The sequence below is a fragment of the Festucalex cinctus genome, chromosome 6 (genome assembly GCF_051991245.1).
Source record: "Festucalex cinctus isolate MCC-2025b chromosome 6, RoL_Fcin_1.0, whole genome shotgun sequence".
Taxonomy (NCBI): Eukaryota; Metazoa; Chordata; class Actinopteri; order Syngnathiformes; family Syngnathidae; genus Festucalex; species Festucalex cinctus.
The window spans coordinates 8,297,970-8,324,055 of record NC_135416.1 but is presented as its reverse complement, the minus strand read 5'-3'; the positions used below and the strand labels follow the sequence as shown (position 1 = coordinate 8,324,055).

Below are 26,086 nucleotides of genomic sequence, written 5' to 3'. Positions count from 1 at the left end.
CCTGAAAACAATCAATTACTCACCCAACCAATACAGGAAGTTGACGGCGTGTGCTGGGAAGACCGGGTTCGTGACGTCACAAAGACATTGTCGCTTTCAACCATATTGTAGGCTATTGTGCATCCTGGACCAGGTCAGAGACGTTTCCCATGTACTTATGTCACAGTTAGTTTAAAGTCCAGTTCTTTACCCTTTTAGGTTGCAGCGGCCAAAAAATATAATAATAAAAAAAAATCCCACACATCAAAAGACCAAGCACAGCACACAGAACGTCGACAAGCACAGATTCAAACCTGCTTTAAGTTGCAATTACGCTGTATGGCCACACGATGGGACTATAAGACAACACCTGCTATCTGGCCAAAACAGCAGCAGTCTATTTTTTTATTTTAATTTTTTGTCATTTTGAGGACGAGCCAAATGTTACACCGTACACCCTAGACTGGTCGGTAAACCTTTAAACTGTGAGCTAACGTCACAAGTTACCACTAGTTCAGTGTGCTGCCATTGTTTACTGTCATATAAAGGCTCATAAATATTTGGTATCATCAGGTTTGTCAGACACACACAAAGAAAACGATTCAACTCTTGGAAACTTTATTACAGTTCAAGTCAGTCACATGCAATTGTTTTCCTTTTAAAACGAATAACCATGGAATTAGCCAAATAAAATCATGAAAAAGAAGAAAAAAACAAACATTTTCCTCTTAAAATAGCAATATACAAAAATAGACCTTACAAATACTGTACAGCTATTATTATCTCCAAAAATATTCTGCTGCAGAATTCTTAGTTTACAATGTCTGTGAAAGTCCACAAACAGAACATGTGTTAACAACAAAGTCAATATTGTTATAATGGATATTATAATAATTTTGTGTGTGTATGTGTGTCTGTGTAGGAGGGGCACAACAAAGCTACAGAGGAATAAATAACTAGTGTGCTTGTCCCTAAAGCATCCACAAAGATTCAAATTAATCTGATTTGATTGATGAAGTATTCCAGAGCGCATCACTTCTCCAGTCCTCATGGCTACATCACCTTGCTCTCTTCTATCACTTTTGTTCAATAATGCAGAAATGTTTTCTGTCTTTTAATTCCTTTGGCACGTAGACTGGAGTGAGGATGTTTGTGATATTTACAATATAACATGCGACACTTAAAGATGGCAGGAGATGATCGTTTAAATTGGGGGTGCACACATATACCAAAAATTGACTTGATTGATAATTTGAGTGCTTTTCCTTCCTTTTTTTTTATTTTTTTAACACTCTTACTGATCAGTCAGAAAAGGCCCAACTGTTGATGTCAACAAAAGCCCAATTGCCAAATGTCTCCATAGGATAGAACATTGATATGCGTGTACCCAGTTTAAAGATCATTGTGTGGCATCAACACTACCAATGCGAACAGTGGTGATGATCCGTACGCAGAATTAGAATGTATTTACATTGAACCAAGCAGGATACATTCAAGGACGTAAGACTTATGTGGCTAGCAAATGACAAATACTGTGTAACACTAAATAACACTATAAAAGGAGTATTTTGTGTAACATTTGTTAAGTGATGGAGCCTTTAAATTAAAAAATAAAATAAAATAAAACAGCATGGCAAAAACAGCCATTTTGTTCTCTCAATATCGCCATTTGGTTATCTCAAGTCAGGGTTTCCCTAACTATGGGTCTGTGGCCAAAATAGGTCGCCAACAGTCAGAATAAAATGTTGCAAGCTATTTTATTGATCATCAATTAGGCACACAATTTCTTGGATTTTGATTCATATTCATAAGGAAAACCTGATTGAAAAGCAACAGTGCACAAACTAATAGTAATGGATGCATTTTTTGTTCCAAAAAAAGGCTAACGTAGAGACGTACTTGTTCCCAATTTTGTTAGACTTGCGACAATGTTGTAGCCTTGTAAATGGCACCTTGCATGTAACGTTTAAGCGTATTGTGTGCGTAACTTGTGCAGCCTGACTGTTTAATAGTTATGTTAAAGGCACAATCAGTCATTTGGCCAGTACAATTCAAACACCTCAAATTAGCCATTTGGTCCAATTAGAGTGGTTCCTTGAGATCTGAGTTCAAATCATCTTTCCCCATTGAAATGAATGCAACTCATTCATTCTCAGCCATTTTCACTGAAGCAACCCCCTTCGTTCCCCGGCTGTTTGACTGGATTTTAACTGATTTTGCAAAGCCCACAGAATATTGTGTACTATTGCTCTAAAAACATGGAACCTACCAAGAGAAAGATTAGAGTCTCTTCTTTCAGGTACACCCTGGACTGGTTGCCAGACAATCACAGATTTGTTTTTGTTTTAAACTTTAATTGTATTTCACCTTTTGTAATGTTACTGATTGTGCCTTTACTTTTATTTTTTCTCTACCTGCTGCTCTCTAAAGTGATCAGCACTTTTAGCGGGGGTTAGCTCATAACCAGGGGGACACAAAAACAACAACAACACGAAACAAAAAGCAGGGCTCAGTGGTCCAAACAAAACAAAAAAGTACAGAAAGAGAGAGAAAAGCGAAAGCTCGAGAAAGATGCGTCCGTGTGTGAATGAGTACATTTGTGTTTGTGTGTGAACGTGTGCATGTGTGTCTTTGTGTGAATGGAAATGCTGCTTCATTACATCCAGTGAGCGCGGACTCTAGCAGGGGGCAACTCCCTCTGTACCATAAAACTTCAGATGCATTTTAGTGCTGCTTGAACACAATTAGGTGAATCACTGATAATAAGTGTCATTCATGCATGTAACTTTTTTTTTTTTTTTTTAACCCCTGATACTTCCTAATACTGCATTAAATATTCGCAATGTGTGAACTTGAGCTTCTACATTTAAGAAATTTTGTTTTTTTCGTGAGTTAAATAAAAAAACAGTGTCTTGTACTTAAAACATTATTATGCAACAAAGAAAAATAAAAAAATGCAACAAAATCAAAATGTACCGTCAAATAACCTTCACTCTGATTGACGCCACACCCTAAATGAATGAATGACTAAATGGACGCCACTTTATGTGTATACAGCTAAGCCCATCGTACATTACCTCAATCATGGCTATTAGAACCTGTGAATAACAGTTTGGGGAGAAGATGTAACATATTCATACAAATAAGTCTGGTAATGTATTACCGCTAATAGCCGTCCATTACTCTCTGCCGTTTACTAAATTAGTGATCCCGCCTCCACCGCACAGCCACTATATGAAGAAAGACGGTGAAACACTTCTAAACTGGCAGAATGCATAACCATTAAAACAGTCACATAATAATAATAATAATAATAATAATAATAAAAAGTAGATGGCACTAAGTTTAGCATGTGTATTCCTTTCATTTAAAATAAATGGACTCGAGCTTCTTTTGAGCTTCCTTCAAAGCATGTATGTGTGCAAAGCAATGACTATATGAGTATTTCCTACCATTTACCAAAAGTTATTATTTTGTCCCTTTAAGAATTGTGATTCTGACCAAAGTTTGACATTTAAAAATGAAAACCTGTGAGGCTTTATGCTGAACATGGAAGTCATGGTCACAAATCTGATATAAAACATACCCTTGCTGCCACAATTGCAAGCAATTAGGCTTTGACTTTGTTTTTAAAGTGCTTGTTAAATAAAAAATATAATAAAGTTAAAAAAACAACAACAGTAGAGTAGTTAGTGTAGTGTAGCTTTTGGCTGCTGTGTTTGTTGTCGTCCTGCTCTTCAGTTGATGTCCACCGAAAAAATAAAAGTGCTTTGGTTAAAAACCACATCAATGTTCTTTCCGTGCCCATGAAGAGAAAAAAAAAAGGTTAATCCAGTTGATGATCAATCCAAGCGAGCTGAGGAAAACACCTTTTTATGACTCGACGTGAAAATACTCTGTCTTTTTCACCAGAAGGGTCCGCAGGATCACAACAAATTGGACTGTTATATTTGTGTATATTCATCCATCCATCCATATAGATATAATATAGCATCGTCACCATATGTTGGCTTCAGGTCCACTAGACCAGGTTCTCGACCCCGGGAAGAGGCTGCTGGATGGGCACTGGAGGTTCCGTAGTGCCGGCCTGCTGGGCAAGCTGTAAGACGGGCATGTTGCACAGCGGGCACACTTTCCTCACTTCCAGCCACTTGATGAGGCATCTGGCACATACGTAGGGAGAGGAGGTCATGTAGATTTGGTTTTCACTATTGGGATCAATATAGGCTGACTGGGTGCACAGGGCATTTACAGACCCGTCAGCTGGAGCCTATCTCTCAAATTACTTCATAAGGATTCCACTTTCATTCATATCTTAGCATTCAGCTTTCAGCATAATAACAACAACAACAAACCTGCTCCAAAAACTATTAAAAGTAACTGAATTTAAAAAAAAAAACAGTCAAAATGAAATAAACACAAACTATGAGGAAAAATCTTAAACCCTGGAGATGGGTCGACCTCTTATTTGTTCAAGGGGGAAAAAAATCCCCATAGAAATCAAATGGAATTTGAAAGGTATTCTTGCGGAAACAGTCACCTTCATGCATTTTCATTTTTAATATTTTCAGCTGTCATACAAACGTAAAAATAAGTTAGTCACTGTACAATGTACATTAACAACAAATTATGTACACGTGTATGAGAGGCGAGTCTTCACAATTAGACTAAGCAGCTGATATTTAACTTATAGTATTGTACTATTACTGTGACAGCTCAATGAAAGAGTGGTTGATATGTCTGCCTCACAATTATGAGGTTCTGGGTTCGAATCCTGTGAATTTGCATGTCCTCCCTGTGCTTCCATCCACACTCCAATTAACATGCATGTCAGGTTCAGTGAAGCCTCTAAATTGCCTATGAGAATTTTATCTGTGAGACATGAAAAGCGAAAGAAAATGCAAAACATACTTGTTGCGTTCAGATGCTCACTGAAGTCTCATTAGATTTGCAAGCTCCCTGAGGCTACTTTAGAGGCGCGCGCACACACATGGTTACAATAAGTGGCGGTCACTCTGGAAGCAAGTGAGGAGAAACTTGGCCAAAGGAGGTGTCATGCTGATACAAACAACTCAGTTAAAAGGGTGCAGGCTGTGTTTGCGTGTGTATGTATTGTATGTGGGGCAAAGTTAGCTCGGTCAAGTGGTCATGTACTCTGCGTGTTCCCTTACACATTTATCTGTGAAAGTTAAAATTTGGAGGAGAAACTAACAATCATTTACTCGTTTATGCACCCAAGCTGTGTGTTTTTTTTAGGAGGCAGTTCACTCCTTTTTTGGGGCTCTTTAACTTCATGCCAAAATTGGACAGATCCATGTGTTCTTCCCTGTGTGTGGCTGCATGAAAAATCAACAAAGCTTTGTACTTACTTCCTATGAAACGCGTGTTTGCATGGACAAATCCCCAGCTCGTCTTTCTGCTTGAACTCCTCCAAGCACACCGCACATATCTGCAAGAGAGCAGGAAAGGCGACTTTTTTTTTTCTTTTTTTTTTGAGGCACACTTTCTTCTCCAAAGGACTTCAAACAGCTTTGCACCCTCCCGTTTGGTTGGATGAAATAATGAGTGGAAAGAAAACCTCCCAAGGCCAAATGAAAACACGGGACGGGACAGATCTGGGAACGTTCGGGGGCTCAAAATGTTTGGCACATGTTCAGTTAGCTATGAGAGAGGTCACTGCGGTGTCCAAGTTGTGGAGTTAGAGGGACTAAAATATCTTCAGACAACAATACAAACACTCTTGCAGGTCATCTGGCCCCTGCTGGATCATACGTGCCGTGAAATCAGTCAGTCACGACTCATTTCTCTGTCTTTTTGGCTCTTCCTTCAAAAGAGCTCCTTGCCTACCAGCACTAAAAATTACTCCCAAGTCGAGAGCACTATATGCAGTACTCCTCCTCGAGAGAAATATAAGGACAAAACCCAGATCTTGTTCATGTGGTACCGACATTTTATACCTCTAATGAGCTTTGGACAAAAGTGTGTTCTAAATGACATGGTGGTGTAATTGAAGAAGGACATGCCTCTCAATGGGCACTATTTATTAACTCATTCACTGCCATGGACGGAAAAAGACGTCAAATGATGCATTTTTTTGCTGGTCTGGCAATGAATGTGTTAAAAGTCTTTTTCTACTCAATTTTTTTACATTCCGTCATGCAGAATGAGGCTGAAATGTTAAAATTATATCCATACTGGTGAGATGCTTTCCCCTTAAATGTTATACAGGAGGACTACAGAGTCACAATTGCAGTAAGCTACATCGATGCTAGTCAAAAAGAAAAAAAAATGCATTGGGGCAGTCACTATGGTACACCTAGAGTAAGTGAAAATGTAAGAATATAAGGAGATAAGAATTTAAAATAAAATGTGCCAGTCAAACTGACAATGGAGTGTAGTCGTAGCTTACAGACTTGCGATGGAGGATTCAATCATATTTTATTCCCGCTGTAGGAAAGTCACCAGTTATACAATGACGTCTTGTCACAATAAAATGAGGTAGTCCCGGTGGATTATTGTTATTTCATAAGAGGCAGCAGGGAAGTGGTTTAGAGATTTATGAATGGATTATACTGTAATGCCACATCGTATGACATGAATTCTATATTCTAGGCTAATTGTTCAGATAATGCTATAGTATATATGTGTGTAAAAGTAAACAGATTTTCTAGTGTCACCATTTTCAAATCAATAAAAAAAATAAAAATAAAAAATCCAAGAAATGAAAGCAGCGCACACTTTCATAGTGTGGGACTGAAAAAGTAGGTCGTCTATCACCAGCGTCTGTGTGCGTGTAACATTGTCTAAGGCTGTTGTATCTGCCACTGAGGTGACTCACATGACACTGTCAGATGCCTTCTCCCCGTTTGCGATAACATAAACAAGAAATTCCTGATGCTTGTGACAGTTAGACGCAATAAGGCAGTAAATATTAATCCACAACACCCAAGTGCAGATAGATGAACAAGAAATGCCTTAAGGAATGACACTCGTCATTGCTGCATTCAACATCGTATTTTCACAAAAGTAATCCATCCATCCATTTTCCTGACCGCTTATTCCTCACAAGGGTCGCGGGGGGTGCTGGAGCCTATCTCAGCTGGCTCTGGGCAGCAGGCGGGGGACACCCTGGACTGGTTGCCAGCCAATCGCAGTCACAAAAGTAATCCTATTCTTAATAGACTCAGTCTCTAAAAATAGTCACTGTGAGCAACATCCACAAGGAAAATCGACAACTCCCTATTTTCAATTTGGGAAAAAATAATTGTGTCATTATTTCTCCCAGTGCCCGCGTGGGTCTTCTCCGGGTACTCCGGTCTCCTCCCACATTCCAAAGACATGCATGGCAGGTTAATTGGGCGCTCCGAATTGTCCCAAGTTGTGCGTGTGAGTGTGGATGGTTGTTTGTCTCTGTGTGCCCTGCGATTGGTTGGCAACCAGTCCAGGGTGTCCCCCGCCTACTGCCCAGAGCCAGTTGAGCTAGGCGCCAGCAGCCCCCGTGACCCTTGTTAGGAATAAGCGGTCAAGAAAATGGATGGATGGATAATTGTGTCATTATCTCAGTCCAATGAATAAAGGCCTGCACCTATCCCCAACTGAGTAACAGTAAATAAACCTGTTGAAAACACAGTAAGTAAAACATAATGAGAATATTGCTTTGATACAGGTAATTGTTTAACTATTATGATCAGTTAGAGCACTCACTTGTATGATATTGAAAAACTAATTTGGCACAACAGAACAATTGTCAATCGTTAACATTGCTAACAGTACAAAGTTGTTGTTGTTGTTTTGCCACGTTGTGCAACTCAAATGCCACACTGTGCTTCAAAGCACAGCTTCCTTTTCTTAACCCCCATTATAAATTATTTTTGTTCCAATCTTAATCTTAAAGCGCATCATACAGCAGTTTGTATGAAGTCCTGCTACTAACCTGTATTAGAACATAGCCCTATTAAAACAGCACATAGCTTACATGCTATGGCTTCTTTGTTACAAAATCAATCTTGGTTACAAATCTGACAGCGCATGCATGGTGAACTTGTGACATAGAATGTTTTGCTGACAAGATAGCGCCTTGATAGTGTGTGTAAAAATAGAACATCTTTGATCGCATGACTGTGTCGTCAAGTGATCAAACATGAAGGTGAGAACTTACCTCATGCAAATTTAACTCTTTCACCTTTTCCTTCTGAATGACCTGAAAGGGATATCAGAGAAAGGAAAAACATTAGTCACTGTAGCATTATGTAAGGAGGAGGATATTAATTAAAGGCTCAATATTGAGGGACAAACATGTGGCTTATATCAATGATTGCTGCAACTCAAGGTGAGCCAAGCAAGAGATGCTGTTTTTGATCAATTAAGCAAATTTTTTTTCCCCAACCCCATAAAAAAAAAAAAACATTTAAACTTTGGAAGTGCTAGAAGACTTGATTTTGGTGAGAATCTGTATAAAAATCTGAGTGAACACAAAATTTTGCACCTGCTATTTGGGTTTTTTTTTTTTTTTGCCTTCAAACTGAAAACCATCTACTGCCTCGTTCATGTCAGAGCAATTGCAAAATATCTCTCTTGCTTTCCACATTTTTGTCAGACACTCAATTACTAACTATTTCTTATATTCTGTTGAAATAGCAGTTCAACCCTGGAGGCTGTCTGGGCGCCACTCAGCACTATTTTAGTTTTCTATTTATTATAAACTCGCTGTGTGTACTTTTTTGCAAGTGACCTCAATACTTACTTGTTTGTATGCATAGAGCTCTTTGTGCGCCTGGTGCCGTAACCTGGGGAGATGTAACGACAAAACAGGTTTCTCATTAATGAGTTACATCAATATTCTCCACATCATTACTACAGATCATTCAGAGAACCTGGGGGGGGAAAAAAAGAACAGGAAAAAAAACTCAAATGCCTTCTCCTTGTCAAGTACTTGCCTCATGATACTAATTTTAAATGTGCCACAGCGATAACAGGTAATAGCGAAATATAAATGGCAATCACAATGGTGCTACATTTTGCGCAAGATTGCAAAACTATGAGAGGGTGGTTGAGGGGTTGTCCTGCATGACTGCATTTGCGGTCATGAGACTCATCACTAAATCATTGGCACTGGTTTAACCTGTAAGTAAAAACCTAACTCTACTGTTCTCTGTTTGCGCTTAGAAAATGCATTACAAGCAGTTACGAGTACTATTCTATTTCTTACCCTTACAATTTTTTGTTTAATCCCAACTAATGAATAGATAAGGAGCAGAACCCAGTTTGCGATTCTCAATGAGTGAGGAGAGAACAGGCACAGCACTGAAAAAGGAACATCTAGGCTACGAGTGACAACAAACATGGAGGACAAGGGGGAAGGATGAGCAAGAGAAATGAGAAAAATTCGTAGGTTTGTAAGATTTACCTCCATTACAAGTAACCTTAACCTCTCGCAGCAGAGTGAGAGGGATCTGTAAAACAAGCAGCACAGTCTAGGAGAGAAACTGACATTTTTTAATAAAAAAAAAAAAAAAAAAAAGTCAGCAGGTAAAGATGCAGACACTCCCAAAAGTCAGGGACGGGTTTGAGGGGTGGCATTCCCATGGGTCTTCTAGATGCACATTTTAAAATGAGACTCCCAAACGTATCACAAGTCCATTGCCACTAAGCAGTATCTTTAGTTCAGTTAGTTTTTTTTTTCCTGCCGACCAAAACAACTGACATATAAGGCTTTTGAAAAATATATAGATATTCACCTAATCACAGTCGGACCAACCAAAAGTGTGGAATTAGATTGACTCCTATATACTGATTGGCTAACAGTGAATTATAACTAAAGGATATAAAAATAAATAATTAAATGCAAATTATTTGCTGTTCTATGCCAAGGAAAGATTGCTAACATTAATTTATGATGTCATGATTTTGTTAATGTATTGATAAGGTTACACTTGATCACACTATTTAAGGTATTTTCAATTATATTCAATGCACGGTGGTACTTGTATGACAAACTGAACCGCACTGCTTGCTAAACCCTGGCAAGTTTCCTCCTCTCTTTGAATTAGCATTCGAAGACACCTGGGTAGTGTGACCGTGGCATAATCCAAGCAAAATGTGCATATTATAAATATATAATAATAATAAAAATAAAAACATATGGCTGTTGCAACACTGGCACAAGTAAAGATATTCTTGCAATTCCTTCTAAGTGTACTTTGCATGCGACAATCTCCTCTCCTCAAGTCGGCTGTGTTCACGCCCACAACGGCGCAAATGCAGATTTCTAACTGCACAAAAACACTAAAAGAAAGAAAACTCCAACCATACGCGCGGCTAGACTGCGCTTTGTGTTAGACTTGTGCTAGGCTCGAAAATAGTGCCCTTTGACTTGCGTGAGCGGAATTATGGAAAAAGAACAATAAATGCATTGAATCTGTAAAAGAGCACTGATGAAATGTCTGCTCTATCTGTCAAAGTGGTTAATCACATAGCAAAGATTGTGCCAGTCACAAAAGATACTGTAATACTAGAAATAGGAACATCTGTAGGTTACACAAGGATTCTTCAGTGCATCTGTACAGGGACGGTAACTTTGGGAGACTGCATCTTTAGATGCTTTAAATGAACAAAAATGTTTTTTGTTGTTGTTGTTTTCCTTTTGAAAATTTTTAATGTATATATTTTTTGATAAAATCATGGTACTGCATCAAAGTCACATTATCTTCTTTGGGGTTGAATTAGAACGTAAGCACTAAACCTACTTACCGTTTGTGCTGCAAAATACTGGGCAGTGGTCCCAAACGGTCTGTGGTACCGGGCTGCACCGAGACATCCCACTATATTAATTTATGTATTTATTTTTTATTTTTTTTTGTGGAGCATTTATGCCCAAATGTCTATCACTCAGACCACCCCCAGGTAACTAACCCAATGAGGCAAAAATTACAAATAAACTACAAAGAAGTCTGTTGGATTAAAGATAACGTGTCTAAGAAAAACATTGATTGAGTCAACCTTTGTGGACATACATGAGTACCTTGTGTAATCTGGGTGTAACTGCTTTTACCAATGGAAAAGTACCAAAGGTGAGTTGCGCCACATCAAGCGGAGTATAGTAACCAGGCATAGTGCAAAAGTGGCACTATGTAAAAAAAAAAAAGGGATTAAGACTAGATTCTTTGACGCAAAGTGCCATGATTATCATAATGTAGAGCAGACATGCTCAAATCAAGTCCTCAAGAGCCGTTACCCAGCCTGGTTTCCATGTTTCCCTCCTCCAACACACCTGAATCAAATTACCGTATCAGGAGGGAGACATAAAAAACAAGACCAGATTTGGGCACCCCTGATGTAGACAATAAGTTGGGTTGTTAACTTCATATTACTTTCAATTCTGATACGAATCTTATTACTATTTAAAAAAAACAAAAAAACTTCTCCAAACTGTGCTGTTGAAATAATTGACACCTACAAACACAATGAATACAACACTATTTAAAAAAAAAAAAAAAAATGAAAAGAAAAAAAATTGATGAAATCATACAGCTAACACATGATTCCAAGCCTATTTGCAGCATGGATGCTACTCTGGCTAACATGGTCCTTGTTCTCCTGTGAATTTCGAATGTAATTAGTATGTAGAAAATTTCTATTGAAGATAAATGGCCAGTGAAACCTGAACCACTCTGGATCAGCGCTGTGTTATATGTTGCAATATTTGTGGAGGTGGCCAACTTTGTGGTTGCCAAGGTTCTGTTTTGCAATGTTTGTTTCTCTAAAAATACATTTAGGGCTCAATTTTCGTAGACGGGCGCAAGTGCGCTCAGCGTAAAAACTGGCGCAACTTCATTTTCGTGCTGGGGCACTTTAGTTTAGTTTACAGTGTTTGGAATCTTGGCAGACCGTGCTGCGCCTTGCTAGGTGTTCCGGCGGACAGAGGGCGTATTTTCGCCGCCAACTCACCGAACAATTTGGTCACAAAAAGTAGACTGGATCTTAGACCAGCTAAAAACAGGTGTAAGTTGTGGTGCAGCTGTAGCGCGATGTTGGTGGATTTGGTCAAAGGGCAGGCAAACTGATGTGTGGTAGATATCATCACATTTCATTCATAAATATGACAAATGTGTGAATGATGAATCATTTTAGAAATCAAATCATTACCATAAATCAGCTTTAATATGTTTGACCGCGAGTTCTTGCAGTTCCTGAAACGTACTTTGAACTTATCTATCTCTTGCATGGACTTCAACGAGTCTGTTATGCTTCCACCATGTTGACCATGTTGTTTCTCCTGCGCTGAATTTCAAGACATTAGACTGGCAGGGAATCAAATCATCATAAACGTCTATTTCTATATAAGCTCGTCTATGAAACTACAAAAATAAAAGAAAGAAAACTACGCTGGGCACGAGTTTGTGTATTCCATTGTGCATAGGAATTATGCCATGCGGCATAGAGTCGACAATGTCCAGTTCAGCTGATCAAGCTAAAAAGGTGTAATAGTGCTTACCTTATTAAGTAGCAGCAGAAGAGGAGGCTGAGGATGAAGACGAAGATGGCCGTCCCAAACACAACAATGTAGATATTAAGGGGCAGGTTCTGGAACCCTATATTTGGCATCCTGAAACTGTAGTGTGGAAAATCGGAGCTCATGGGTATTCTGCAAAGTAAGAGTGAGTTTTACTTTCAACATGATGCGATTGGTTTAATCATAAACACAGGATGTTTGTACACGTCTGTAAGCAGTAGACAGTGACTTAATTTTCTTCAGTATTTTTCCAGTATTCATTTTCTCGAGGCCAGACAAAGGATCCAAGACCTAACATCAATATCCATCCATCCACTTTCTAGTCTTGTCCTCACTGACAGAGTGTGTAACTGGTACTTATTACAGATGAATTTGGTCGAGAAGCAAGATACAGCTTGGATCGGTCACTAGTCAATCACAGGGCATGTATCGAGTCGATTGACAAATGACCATTTACAATTACGTTGACACCAATGGCCAATTAAGAACTCCACACTCCTGACCGGCAAAGCACACATGCTTACCACAATTCTACCATGCTGCTAAAAGCAATATGTTCAATAAATTAACTAACTCCTTCATAAAGAATGTATGGATGTGGTTTTAAAAAAAACAACAACAACACTGTATATGTCAACACAGAAATGTCATGCTACAGGCAAAAATATCTTAGTAAGGATGTAAACTGATGCTAGTGTCCCCACTCCCCACATATAAGCATGCCACAACATAATCCATTAAGGCTGGACAAAACAAAAGTGGTTGTAGTCAAGCGGCTCTTCCAGAATCTAGTAAAGGGACATGACTGGACATGTCTACTCCCCCTGAAGGAGGAGGAGCACAGCCCAGGAATAAATTGCATTCACTCTTTGTGGAAGAAAGTGAAGACCCTCCCCGTTTGCAAACATCATGACACAAGGAGGTTTTGTGAAGCTAGAGCCATGAAATGTGAGCCAGCCGGCGTTGAGTTGGAACTCCAAATTATGCAACTTTGATTATTGCACTTGCACCCCCTGCAGTGAGATGAGGATAAGGGACATTTATGCAAGGTTTTACATCTGGCCCCCTGAGGGCAAAATCATTATGGCCCAGAATAAAGATAATTTTGACACCACTAATTTAATCTTTGGCATTACTGCGCTAAAAAAAAAAAAAAATCCAACATTAATAAATTCTCAATGACATAAAAACTCAAGAGATTGGACTGCTCATGGACTGGTAACTTTAGTTAAAGTAGTTTGCACAAGAGAACAGAAAGCACAATACTCACTCATAACATTTGCATGTATCCTTCATATAATGCCAAATATAGGAACTCAACACTTGGACGACTACTGCCACTACTGTGGCGTGAGTGGATGGGGAGTGTAAACATTCATGACATTCTGTGACTGTGGTCAAATTACTTGGACGAGAATCCTAGATAAAATGTCAAAAGCAAGCAATGCGCATGAAAACCAGGTCAGTCTGCTCAGAGGGCAAAACAGAATGATAGTGGGCAAAATTGAAGCTGAGTGTAGCTCTTTTGCTGTAAAATTGAGCAAAGGGACACTTTTTAAAGAGTGTGAGACCATCAAGTGCACCAACATACAATTTTCTGGTCATTGCCTTTACGCTTAACATCTGGATTGAATAATATGGCGTAAAGGGAAGGGAGAGGACTTTCAAGGGCCTTGAATCTCTTTAGCTTGTTCAACCAGGCTTTGCCACATTTAGAAAGACTCCATGACAAAGTGAACACCTGTTTTACTTTTCTGAACAGAGCCATCTCACGCTTATTTAAATACAGTCAGAGGAAGCAATAGATTTTTATGAGCTCAAACACCACCAGGGAGGCACACATATTCTGTCTGAAAGAAAGAACAGTCTCACAAACACGAGTATTGACAAAGCTACATTTTGCACTTTGTTACTACAACCTCCATAATCGGCTAATTGTCCATTTCCCTTTGTAATACAACAGTCAAAACAGAAACAACATTCCTGGCATGAGTGAGCTGGAAAAGTGGGTTCATGCCTTTGCTTTGATGAGCATTGTACTGTACTGCATTCTACACATAATTGAAAGTGAAACACGTAGGGACCAAATGTCACATGTAATACTGTCAATAAATCTTTCCTGTTCGAGGCTCTCACACAACACTTGTTTTGGGTGACATCCACCACCACGAAGGGTGCAAGGAAGACAGCGTCCAGCTCTAGCTTGCCTATTGTCTCTGGTTGCTAAGCAACTGAACAGGAAGTGGCCTGATGTCTTTTCCCCCTTGCTTGGTCGTGATGTAGGCTGTAGATTGGCACCTTTTATAGGCAGTGTAAAATGGGTTAACTGTATATTCTTGCCCCTTTCGGAGATTTTAAGATTTTAGTTATGCTCATCAAAAAATTTGGTTTAGCCGGCCACACCGAGATTGTGTCTGTAAAAGCTGTCACTGGAATATGTGAGTAAATTGCTTCCATCTGTCCATAATCTCCATTGCTTATCCTGCACAGGGAAGTTCAGTACAGGGCCAATGAAGGGGACAGATGATTGTAGAGGGAAACTGGGATAACTGGAGATAACCAACACAAACACAAGAATAAGATTTAAACCTTGCCTGGAGAGAGCTCAGTTGATTTACAGATTTGAATCCGCTAAACTGCTGTCAGTACTGCTGCACTACTGCAATGCCTGTTAGCTTCTTCTGACCATGAATTAAGCCATATATTATGCTTTGACTTGATATCAAAGTGTCTCGCGGCTGGGAATGGTTCTCCTAGCTTGTATGTACTATCATCTTACCATCGATTCTACCACCTTCTGTTTCTCAAACGTTTCACATTATTACACAACCACGCTTGCGCATCACATTCATTGGCATGAGCAAGTGCAGGCACAAGACTCTTCACAGTCATCCTACACTAGCACCCCTCCCTGAGGTATGACTGTCAACGACTATAAGGCACCTCTGCCAAGGTTTTATTGTCATGAACTACTCCGTCATTTCCACCAACTGTCTGAATATAGCAACACAAGATCACATTACTGAATTGCATCAAACTTGATAATGATTCCAGGATGTAACTCAAGACCCACCCTTGTGTGACTCAGGCATCAACACAATGACCATGTCACTCTCCTGTCAGGAAACGTCTTAAAAGCTCCCTTAGGACTCTAATCATGACCCATTGCTACAAAAATAACAAGGATCAGTCCGAACCTATGGATATAACATTGTCAATATGGAATGGGGAACTGCACAGTAATGTGGTCTGAATTAGTCATTTTCCAAATCTCTAAACATAGATTTGTAGGACTATCCCCCAAAACACTGTAGTTTCCACCTACCTCCACAGCATTTCATTCAGAAGTAGCAGCTCCGAGGAGAAGTGGAAATTTCCACTAGCTGCCACGACCACCATCAGATATGCACATCTGAAACCTAATATGCTTTAGGGCTGGACCAAAGACCAGCGCCTCAGAGGCAGAACAAGGAAATATGCAGCAGGTCCAAAAGTTTATTTGACATGTTCACACTAAGAGCATTATTTGGGTTATTGCAGATCGCAATACATAGGGTGACAGCTAACTTCTAATTTAAAACACAGTTAGGTTGAGCTGAGCATTGACTGATTCGGCCTAAATGCCATTAAAAGTTTTACATGTGGCTGTTAAGTCACAGCAACAGTAGCCTGAGATGAGAATAATGATCAATTTATTGTTAATAGCCATGGCTATTCAATGGTGAATTTCCTAACCCTGAAAACCAAACAACTTCAATGAAAGTAATATTTTCCCCAAATTAGCATCTTAATTGTGTAATACATGAAAGAAAAAAATTAACATCAAAATGGAGATGTCTTGTTTTTGCATCAGAACTCATCATTTATTATTTATATTCTTTGTTAGAATAAGACATATAATAATACATAGAATAATGGTTGTTAAATGGACAGATGAGGTTAGGTTGTTCTGATATATATTCTAATTTGACACTATCCATGCCATTGTTTACAGGAAAATAATAATAATAATAATAATAATAATAATATGGCATCACCAAAACTAAATATTTTCGTTGCTGTTTTTTTTTGATCAACTAAAAGTTAATTAAAATGCTCCTTTAAAATCTGAATACTTGAACTACAGTTCAAGCCTCATGTATGTGTGAAAATATCAAGTATAAAACAAAAAGGGGCTTGCAGATGTCTACATAAAACAACCACAAAAGAAGCTATGACCTTTTCTAAATTTACTCTTCTGCTCACCCATCCCCCTTCTCAAAGCAAAGCCCCCCCAATCCAGCATGGCCTCTGATAGCAACACAAGCTGACGCGCACAAGAGGAGCTGACACACACAGCTGTCTCTCAGCTATTTAGCTTTATTATTTTATTTTGTACTTTTTTTTTTCCTGCAGTGGTCACCATGCCACATAAACCGGATTCTTATCTTTTGTCATCAATTAAGTAGATGGTTTAATGTTTTACTGCTAATTGTACGGCTGTGGGACTATGCAGTTGGACTACGTTCCCTCTCACGTCATGAACGCAAAGTCATGGCCTCTCAAAGTCAAATATGTCCGTTCCGGCAGTTCCGGCGTTATCCGTTATTGAGAAGGAAGAAAAACAAATTTACAAACTTGACCACTTGCTCAATGCGCCTAATTTTATCTGTAGTAGTACACTACTTCCACTTACAGCGCTGTGCTCGGGATCAACCTAACAAAGAATCACAGTAAAGACTTTCTGTCAAGATAAGGGGGCGTATTGATCAGCACACGTGCACGTTCCTTCCTGTATACAGCTATTGCAATAGTAGAGGGAAACTGATTATTCAATATTCTGTATTGCAACGTGTAGGTGTTAGGTAATGCAACCCATTTCTTGAGTTATGCAATTTAGGATCAAACCATATTGGCTAACAATTACTCAGTGGTACAACTTCTGTATCATTTCTGGTATGACACTGAAATACCCAATCCTCTAAAATCCATCATGTCACCACATCATTGCGAGAATCACAGTACCTTAAACAACAAGACAGCATGCCAGGAAGTAGGAAGTATGGTGTTACAGTTTAGGGCACTCTCATTATGTTCATAACTCATCTACTGCATAATGAACAAACACTGCAACCTCACCATCATACTCTGGCTTCATTTGGTCTTTACGGAAATCAATTTGGAATATTAAGCAGAGACTATATAACATCCTCCCACTGGTTTGATTTCAGAAACAGTACTTTTAGTATATAGTAACCAAAAAAAATGCCTCTCTTAGACCGAATGAAGAACACATTTACATGACATGCACAGGCCACAACATAAACAACAAAAGCTATGCCCGGCAAGTAGTTGGCGATGCCACTTTGTAAAGAAACACTATCTAGTAGCAATGTTGTAAATGTACACGTTGGTGAAGCCGCAAGCATGACTACAGAGTTGTGGCTCTTTATTATTTTGACTGTGTAACATACTCGTAAATGCCCAGATGTTTAACACGCATGCCTAAATGGAGACAATATATATATTTTGTTAAAGTCAGCTGGGATAGGCTCCAGCTCAATGAGGAAAAGTGCAATAGAAAGTAGATGGGTGGAATTATTTATCGAGTAGCACCAAAAAAGAAAAAAAATAATAATTAAGCACCAGACTCTTTACAGGAACCTTCAACATACCAGAGCAACATTTGCAGTAGTCTGCGAGAAACAGTGTGTGCTCTGAGAAACAGCAGCACCTTACTGAGACATTATATGACACCTATATGATTCCTTCCCCAAATTTCGCCATTTGACTAAATCACTGCAAAGGTACGAGATAAATGGCTTCATTAGTGTGACTGTGTCTAGCAATCCAAGTCCCAAGGCACCAATTTCCATTACTGCACATTTCGTCATACTGCCAAATATGCTGCATTATTTAAAAAACAAAATAATAGTCTCCAGGAATGCAACATTGTGATGCAATAGTAAGTTGATATTATCAAATTCTTGACTTATGTGCGACGTTACACCCATCAGCAGCTGTGAGATGTCAGGTTATGTAATTTTGTCACACTCTGTCCGCTAAGATCACAAGAGATACAAGAAAGCACTAGCTTCTTGTCCACAGACATTTTAAACAAATGTGTTAGATTGTCATAAACTGGGGAAGCAGTATGATCCGATTGTAGGCGTGGGGACTAAAGGGAGGCTGGTTTGACAAAAATCTGGTCATAACTTTACAGCTAATATACACGCACAGGTCGCAATGTCAGTCAGGTATGTCAGCCCTCCACAAAATCACATTTGATTCACTCCAAGTCAAGAGACTATACCATAAATACGTAATCATGAAATGAAAAAAAAAAATGAAGTATCGAAGCTGCTGAGTGCCTTCTTAAGCCACTTCAAATCACCAAGTTTGGTGGATTTTGTTTCTGGTGTGCTTCCCGTTATTATTATTATTATTATTATTATTATCAAACATATAATTGTTCCCCAAATCTCAAAAAATTCGGAGCACTAATTAGCAAATCGCCAGGCTTCCCATTCTGTCGCCCTTTGTTGGTCATTTTTATTTTTCAGGTTTCTCATAAGAGTTGTGAAGACAAATTCCATGTGTTTTAACATACTTGGCCAATAAATCTGACTAATAATAATAATAATAATAATAATAATAATAATAATAAATAACTGGGGGGAAAAATGATTGACTTGTGACCAGTCCAGGCCAGGGTGGTCTGCATCTCTCGCCCAGTCAGCTGGGATCAGCTCAAGCTCACCCACAACCAAAATGATGACAAGTGGTATGAAAATGGAATGATAAATGGGCAGTGGGGTAAAGGTTAGCGTGCGTGTCTCACAAGGTTCTGGGTTCAAATCTTGACTCAGGCCAGCCTGTGTGGAATTTGCATATTTCTCCCCATCCTTTCCTGAATTTTCTCCCACATCTCAAAAACATAAATTAGGTTTCATGAAGATGTGCTTGCTAACCACTTGTCCACATGTGCTGTCTTAACATTACCAGTTACGAGGAAAATAAATTGATAAAATACATCTCATGTATTGTACTTCACTATGTTGTGCACGTGTACCTAATGTTGTGTCCAGTTTATGAGGATGAGCTACAGTCACGTAGACAAAAGAACAGACACAAACCGCTTGACCTTTGATCACCAGGACAATGGCCCACAGAGGAATATTACACTCAAGGTCCAGTCCGTCAATACAAGCTGACATCTTTAATTATCATCCGAGTGTGACAGAATCTTGTCGAAAAGGACGCGAGAGCCCCCGGGGCGTAGGCTCGCCTGCTAGCTCAAATAAGCCCCTTGTGGTCAGCACCTCGTAAAAACAAAAGCGTGGTTTTTCTCCACGTCAACAAAAACACGCTAATCCAACGCAAAGTAATTCATAGAGATGAATAGGCGGGCGTTTAATGACGTTTAGTGTTCACTTTATAAACAGCTTGGTAGCATCGCAGCTTGTTGCCAAGTGACGTTAGCTAGCTAGTAGTAATAATTATTATGTAAGTGGATGGGGACGAGAAGCAAGCGTCCACTCACTCACCAAGCAAGCACGTTCCAAAATCTCGTAGCAGTCTGCTTTTTCAGTTTCTCCGAAGTCTGGAAGTTGAGGTGGAACGCTGACGTTATAAATAATATTAAGAATGGAAAAAAAAAAAAAACTTGATTGAAATTGACGTCGCTCAATGCCGCGGGTTAGGGGGACTTCATCACGTTACGCCAGCTTGTGGTGGTGCTGTTGAAAATTGTTCATTAAAAAAATAAATAAATACATAAATAAAACACAAAAACAAAGTCTCCAAAGGCAGGGTCCTGGTCGGGAGGCAACACTGCTGGAAAAAAGGTGTTCAAACGCGTGGAACTAGAAGATGCGTTGTCCTGTTTTGTGTCGTTTTCCTCAAATCCACTTGAGTACGGGAATGGCAAACGAGATGAGCACGGTCCGCACGTAAACGTGTGTATTTATTTATTTTTTTAAACAGCGTCCACGATAACCACGAGCGGCTCGTTCCACACGTCCTCCTCCCACTCAGACCGGTTGACAAGAAGAGAGCTGGGCGAGTGAAACTGTTGGCTCGTTTTGAGGACGGCGTGTCGGCTGGGAACGATGCCAACGCTGGACATCCAGGGAGGGAACACGCTTTTTAAGAAGTGAACGTACGTACTATAATAATAATAATAATAATAATAATAATAATAATAATAATAAAATAAAATAAAAAACTACTGGTGTGGCGTCTATCAACCGGAAGGGGGCGATCCTGTAGTTTGGAGCCAATGCTGCATTCAAATTTCTTGGGAAATATTAAATTTCAGGAAGCATGGGAAATGTGGTACTTGCGTGCCACACCTGGTTTATGGTTTAAAATGAAAAAAAAAAAAATCATTAAAAATTCAAAGTTTGTTATCCCAGGACCAGACCAGTTCTAAGGGACACTACACCACCCCAGGTATCCAACCAAAGTACTTTGACGAAAATCTGATGTTGCATTTCAAAATAAAACTCCTTTGAAAATTGAAATTTCAACCATTACTGATTTTAAAAAATCATTAAAAATGCAAGGTTTGTTATCCCAGGAACAGACCAGTTCTAAGGGACACATTTTCCTTCTGCAAAAAAAATAATTAAAAAAAATACATAAATAAAAATAAAAAATGAAATAAATATGGGAATGTTCCATAAAGAAGGGGCTATAACAGGTGGCTGATATATATGAAACGTACATTGCAAAATACTTTAATTTTTACTAGAGATGTTCAAAACCAATTTCAGACCGATACCAGTTGTACTTTTGCTACATTTTCCTCCAAAAATAACAGATAATTTTAAGGAAAGATATATATCCCAATTTAACATTTTTCCTTAAAATTGCATGAAATTAATGGCAATTTTCTACTCTTCTAATTTCTAGTTCTTAATCGTAAAACGGCCACAAGAGGACGACCGATGCTGGTATTGGCTGTCGATACCTTGAAATAAGATGGCTATCGGCCTGATACTGGTAACTTGTATTAATACTCACCCATCTCTACTTTTCTTTTTTTCATATCAAGTACTACAGAAAAAAAACTTAGCACTCCATGTACCATCATCATGACCAACATTAAAATGCAGTAGCGTAATAGGCCTGTGTTCATCACGACCAGTTCTTAAAACATTGAATGAAAATGTATTGAACTCAATAGTTAATACAAGTGAGCTGTTCCTGAGCAGTGTTTCATTTCCGTACAACTAGGGAATAACTATTATTTTCTGTGTGTGGCTCTAATACATCTGAAGGAGTGTACGTCACATGAACTGCCAGTTGAAGGCGTTGAACCCCCCCCCCCCCCCCTTTACACACACACACACACACTTTACAAACACCTCTCCACTTCCTCCTTCAAAAATATGAATGCGGTATCCAGGAAGCCACACTTTGGCCACCCAGCCCAGCACTTTATTCCTTTTGAATCGAGTGGATGAGCGCGCCCATTGCCCAATGAACGTCACTGTGAGCGCATGTCAATGAGGTGCAAGTGACAGGGCTGCTTTGTGAGATGTGTGCGGAGCGAAAGTACCATGTGACATTTTTGAATGGATTGCCAGGAGTTGGGCAGGGGGGGAAGGATGGCAGCGTCCACAAAGCCCCATTGAAGGAACGCAGACCGCCTCTGCTCTTCCTTCCCCTCTGTGGAGGAGGTTGCTGCTTGGTACCTACTCAAAGGATGGATTCTGTGCAAAGAATTGGAGAGAGGAGCACTATTATCACCATGTTACACTTCTTCCTGACTGTCCTGTCCAATAGACCATTAACAAGTTTCATACTCATCACCTGTGATGACTTAGATGACTGTTAGCTAATATTGACTCACTTGTGCATGGAGAGAACTGAGCTTCCTTTTTAAAGGTGCACGATGCAAGATTAGACTCAAATTTGAGTGTTAAAATATTTTTCACCCGCACATGTTTTAAGAATTGTATAATGGACAGGAGGCACGACTGTGGCACAATGACTGTTGCCCCTATTTTTCTGTAAAAGGAAAAAATGTTGGAGCGTTCGGGCCGGAATCTTTAACTGTGGCTCTGAGCATGACGTCATTCGCGTGCACGCTATTGTCCCTGTTAGCTCTCTCGCGATTGTTCACGCAACTTCACGGACTGGACAGCTAATTCAAGATGGGCTTGAAGAGACCTGCACCCGATACTTCTCAATCCCTCGTGGAGACTCCATGGAAGACAAAGAGAAGTAAAAAACTTTCAGACCAGCGTCACGGAAGGACGCGGATAAATATAGGAGCAGCGTTTGTCTGGTGGAGAGAGCTAAGAACTATCCTGGGGATGAAACGGGACCCACAGCTTGCTGACTTTTTGCTAAAAAGGTATGACTTCGTAACGAAAATACGATAGGATCTATTTATGATTAGCAGTGCAGAATAAAACTACCACACTAATGTCTCCGCACTTGGGCATATATGATATTAGCAAGGCACTGCTATCCTCAATGTCATTGGATTCACGGGAATGCACTATTAACGTTTGGAAGGTTGGAATTACGTAAGCTTTGGTCACTCAAAATGACTTACAAAGTAACTTGAAGATTAATACGTTTCTTACCTCTGTAGACATTATTACGCCTATGAAAAAGGCATTGTGTTCCGTGTTTACGTTTGTTCGATTAACTTGGAGGTTTGCTCGTGCCCGAAAGAGTTAGCTAGGGGGTGCTGTTTCAGGCAGCCCACTGTTTGGAAATGCACCTCCACGTCCAGGTACACCCAGTATTCTCCGCCCCGCCATCTTGGCCAATTGATTAGGTACGCCTGGGATTCTCGCAGCACCGCCCACTCAGAGCGGCGGCCATCTTGGCCAATTGATTAGGTACGCCTGGGATTCTCGCAGCACCGCCCGCTCAAAGTGGCAGCCATCTTGGCCAATTTATTAGGTATGCTTGGGATTCTCACACCACCGCCCACACAGAGCGGTGGCCATCTTGGACAATTGATTAGGTACTAGGGTGGCCATTTCCATAAGGTCAAAAAGGAGGACATATTTTAAAAAAATTAATACATCAGACTCGCGGTGTATTTTCATTAACAGTAAAGTTTTGCATGGTTTATAGCCCAATTTTGTGTAATTAAATTGTAAAAAATATCAATAAAAGTCAAACTTCTTTTTGGTAATTCATTTAGTTTACAGTACCATGTTTTTATACCACTAAGCAGTGATATGCTTCTGTAACAGTGCAACGTGCCACAAAACAACTTATTTTGAAAAGCAAATAAAAAGGAAACATGTCTTTAAGGATGCACCTGCTGCTCGCCTCTTGCTTTTATGCTTCTCCGTCCCCACGTGACATTCTATGGTTGCTTTGCAAAGTGTGGAGAAACCGTAAAACGAGTCTCGACTACTTTTGGCCAGGAAATTGTACTTTTGTCTATTAAAAGATGTCCAGCGTTTTGACATTTTTGCTAGCGTTTTTATTTATTTTTATTTTTTTTGCAGTCAGATAGCCACACATGGAGCTTTGTTTCCATTTATTGAACCATTCTAACTGAAGCCACTCTTGGCCAATCAAAGACCAGTTGTGACAAACGTGGGGTGGGGCTGATGCTGGGTCATAAACTCAACCACGGCTCATTTTCTTTACAAAGGAGGACAAACCAGCGTCCTGCTTAGGGTTCCGCAGGAAGCAAGACAGCACTGAAAATTAGGACTATCCTGCCTTAATCAGGACGCCTGGCCACCCTACCCCAACCTCCATAAATTCTCTTGCGTTTGTCCCTGGACTTCATTCTTTTCAATGTGCAATGCTGGTACTAGTATGAGTAGGCAGGGCGAGTTTCATGTACATACTGCTTTCCTAGCCACAGTTGCTGCTGGACATGTAAATTTCCCAGAGGGAGCCATCCCAAAGGGATCAATAAAGTCAAGTCTAAGTCTAAGTTAGCTAGGGGGTGTTTATTTATGAAACCCACTTCCTGGGTCATGGGGTACTGGAGTCTGTCCGAGCTGGATGAAAATCAGTCGACACCCTGAACTGGTCACAGGACACATAAAGACAGACAACCCTAATTGTGGTTGCAATTCAAAATGTGGACCAACTTGGGCCCCCGAACTTTTGTCTATTTGCTTCCATCTAGTGGTTAATAATAATACTACATCTCTATATAGCGACTGTTGTCTTTTATAGATGATGGATGGATGGATGGATGGATAATTAAAATTATGTTTTTATTTCTACATTCACATGGTTCCGACATAATAACAAAAATAAAACAATAAAATAAAATTTCAATTAACCTAATCTTGACACCATTATCATTCTTGTAATTACATTCTTGATAACATTAGAATGAAATATAGGTTTGTCAATAGCTAATATTGAAAAGCTTAAGGCTTAGTTTCAAGAGCATCTCGGTGGGGCAGACTAACAAGAGGGAGGTTGTCAACATTGGACAGCAACATTTCTGTTTGCAGTAAAATGTCATGATTGTAACAGATAGTATAAAAAGGCCGGGAATAAAAGCAGAGCTAATTTGCTAACAGAGGGCTGCATTGACACAGTGGCTGCACTAAACAAGGGAGGTTTATATGCAAGTGCTTTAGCTAGACAACATGCAGTCAGTAAAAAAAACAAAAAACAAACAAACACTAGACATCACTGTTCAATGTAGTACAGTGGAAGTACAAAATTTCCCATAGGAAACAACGGAACAAATAACAGTTAACCACTGCATAATAAGCTTTCTCATGATGTATCTTTACTTGTTGAAATTTCAACTGCATAAAGTGAAAAATCAACAAATTGCTGTGTTTTGGAAACTCATAATCACGGTCACAAGGGAAAAGTACTGACTTTCTAATTAGAAATGAATAATCAAATAAAGAGCTTAGGTTGAAAGGACTATTTGTTCACGAAACAATTAACTGTATCTGCTCTTTTCTGAAAAAAAAACATTCCATCACAAGATTGCAATTTAATTCTTTTATTGAACCGCACAACACACTTTTGTGTATAGCTGCTATTTGTTACACTCTACTTGTGCTCCCCACACAATCAATCATTCACACTCTTGTTTTTTTTTTTTTTACTCTAAATTTGTTCAATGATCTTACCATGCATGTTTTTCGAAAGTGGGAGGAAACCGGAGTACCCGGATAACCTGGAGAAAACGAGTGCAGGCATGGCGAGAACATGCAAACGCCACACAGGAAAGCCAGAGCCCGGATTTGAACCCACAACCTCAGCAGAACTTGTGTGTGTAATTTGCATAATGCATAATGCGTTGAAATTGTTTCATGCAAATATGCAATACTGTATCTGGCAAGCTATATGCTGAGGTGGCCTGTAGAGGGCGCTGTTGCTTTTCAACCGTGAGAACTTGAGCATCCAAATCCCTGTTCTGTTCAAATTCCAGTTTTTGTGACATAAAAAAAAAAAAAAAGAAAAAAAAAAAAAAAGATGAATCCTGAAATAAATAAATAAATAAATAACTCAATTTAAAGGGGAAAAAAATCAATATTTTTGAAAGGGGAAGTACAAATAATAAACTGATATGTCGTTGCACAAGTATGCACACCCTCTTGGGATGTGGCTGTGATTATGGGGGAAAAAACTCATTTTGAATCTCCT

At 39.4% G+C, this 26,086-nt stretch overlaps 2 protein-coding genes across 3 annotated transcripts in view; both read right to left on the bottom strand.

Annotated features, from left to right (window-relative positions):
* glb1 (galactosidase, beta 1) overlaps positions 1-276 on the bottom strand; it is a 30,219-nt gene extending 29,943 nt beyond the window's left edge. The window contains exon 1 of the mRNA XM_077525564.1: positions 24-276. The gene's annotated coding sequence lies outside the window, so the exon portion shown is untranslated. The remainder of the gene's footprint in view (positions 1-23) is intronic.
* A 304-nt stretch (positions 277-580) lies between these two features.
* On the bottom strand, positions 581-20,608 carry rnf24 (ring finger protein 24). 2 transcript variants are annotated; one of them, XM_077524372.1, is made up of 6 exons: positions 20,017-20,608; positions 12,473-12,622; positions 8,723-8,765; positions 8,138-8,179; positions 5,349-5,428; positions 581-4,142 (listed from the first exon to the last, which is right to left on the bottom strand). In XM_077524372.1, the coding sequence occupies exons 2-6, from the start codon at positions 12,613-12,615 to the stop codon at positions 4,001-4,003; spliced, it is 450 nt and encodes a 149-aa protein (XP_077380498.1). In that variant the 5' UTR covers positions 12,616-12,622; positions 20,017-20,608; the 3' UTR covers positions 581-4,000. The 2 variants fall into 2 exon arrangements, with proteins under 2 accessions (XP_077380498.1, XP_077380499.1); XM_077524373.1 differs by lacking the exon at positions 20,017-20,608 and adding an exon at positions 19,542-19,890.
* Between the last annotated feature and the right edge of the window lie 5,478 nt (positions 20,609-26,086).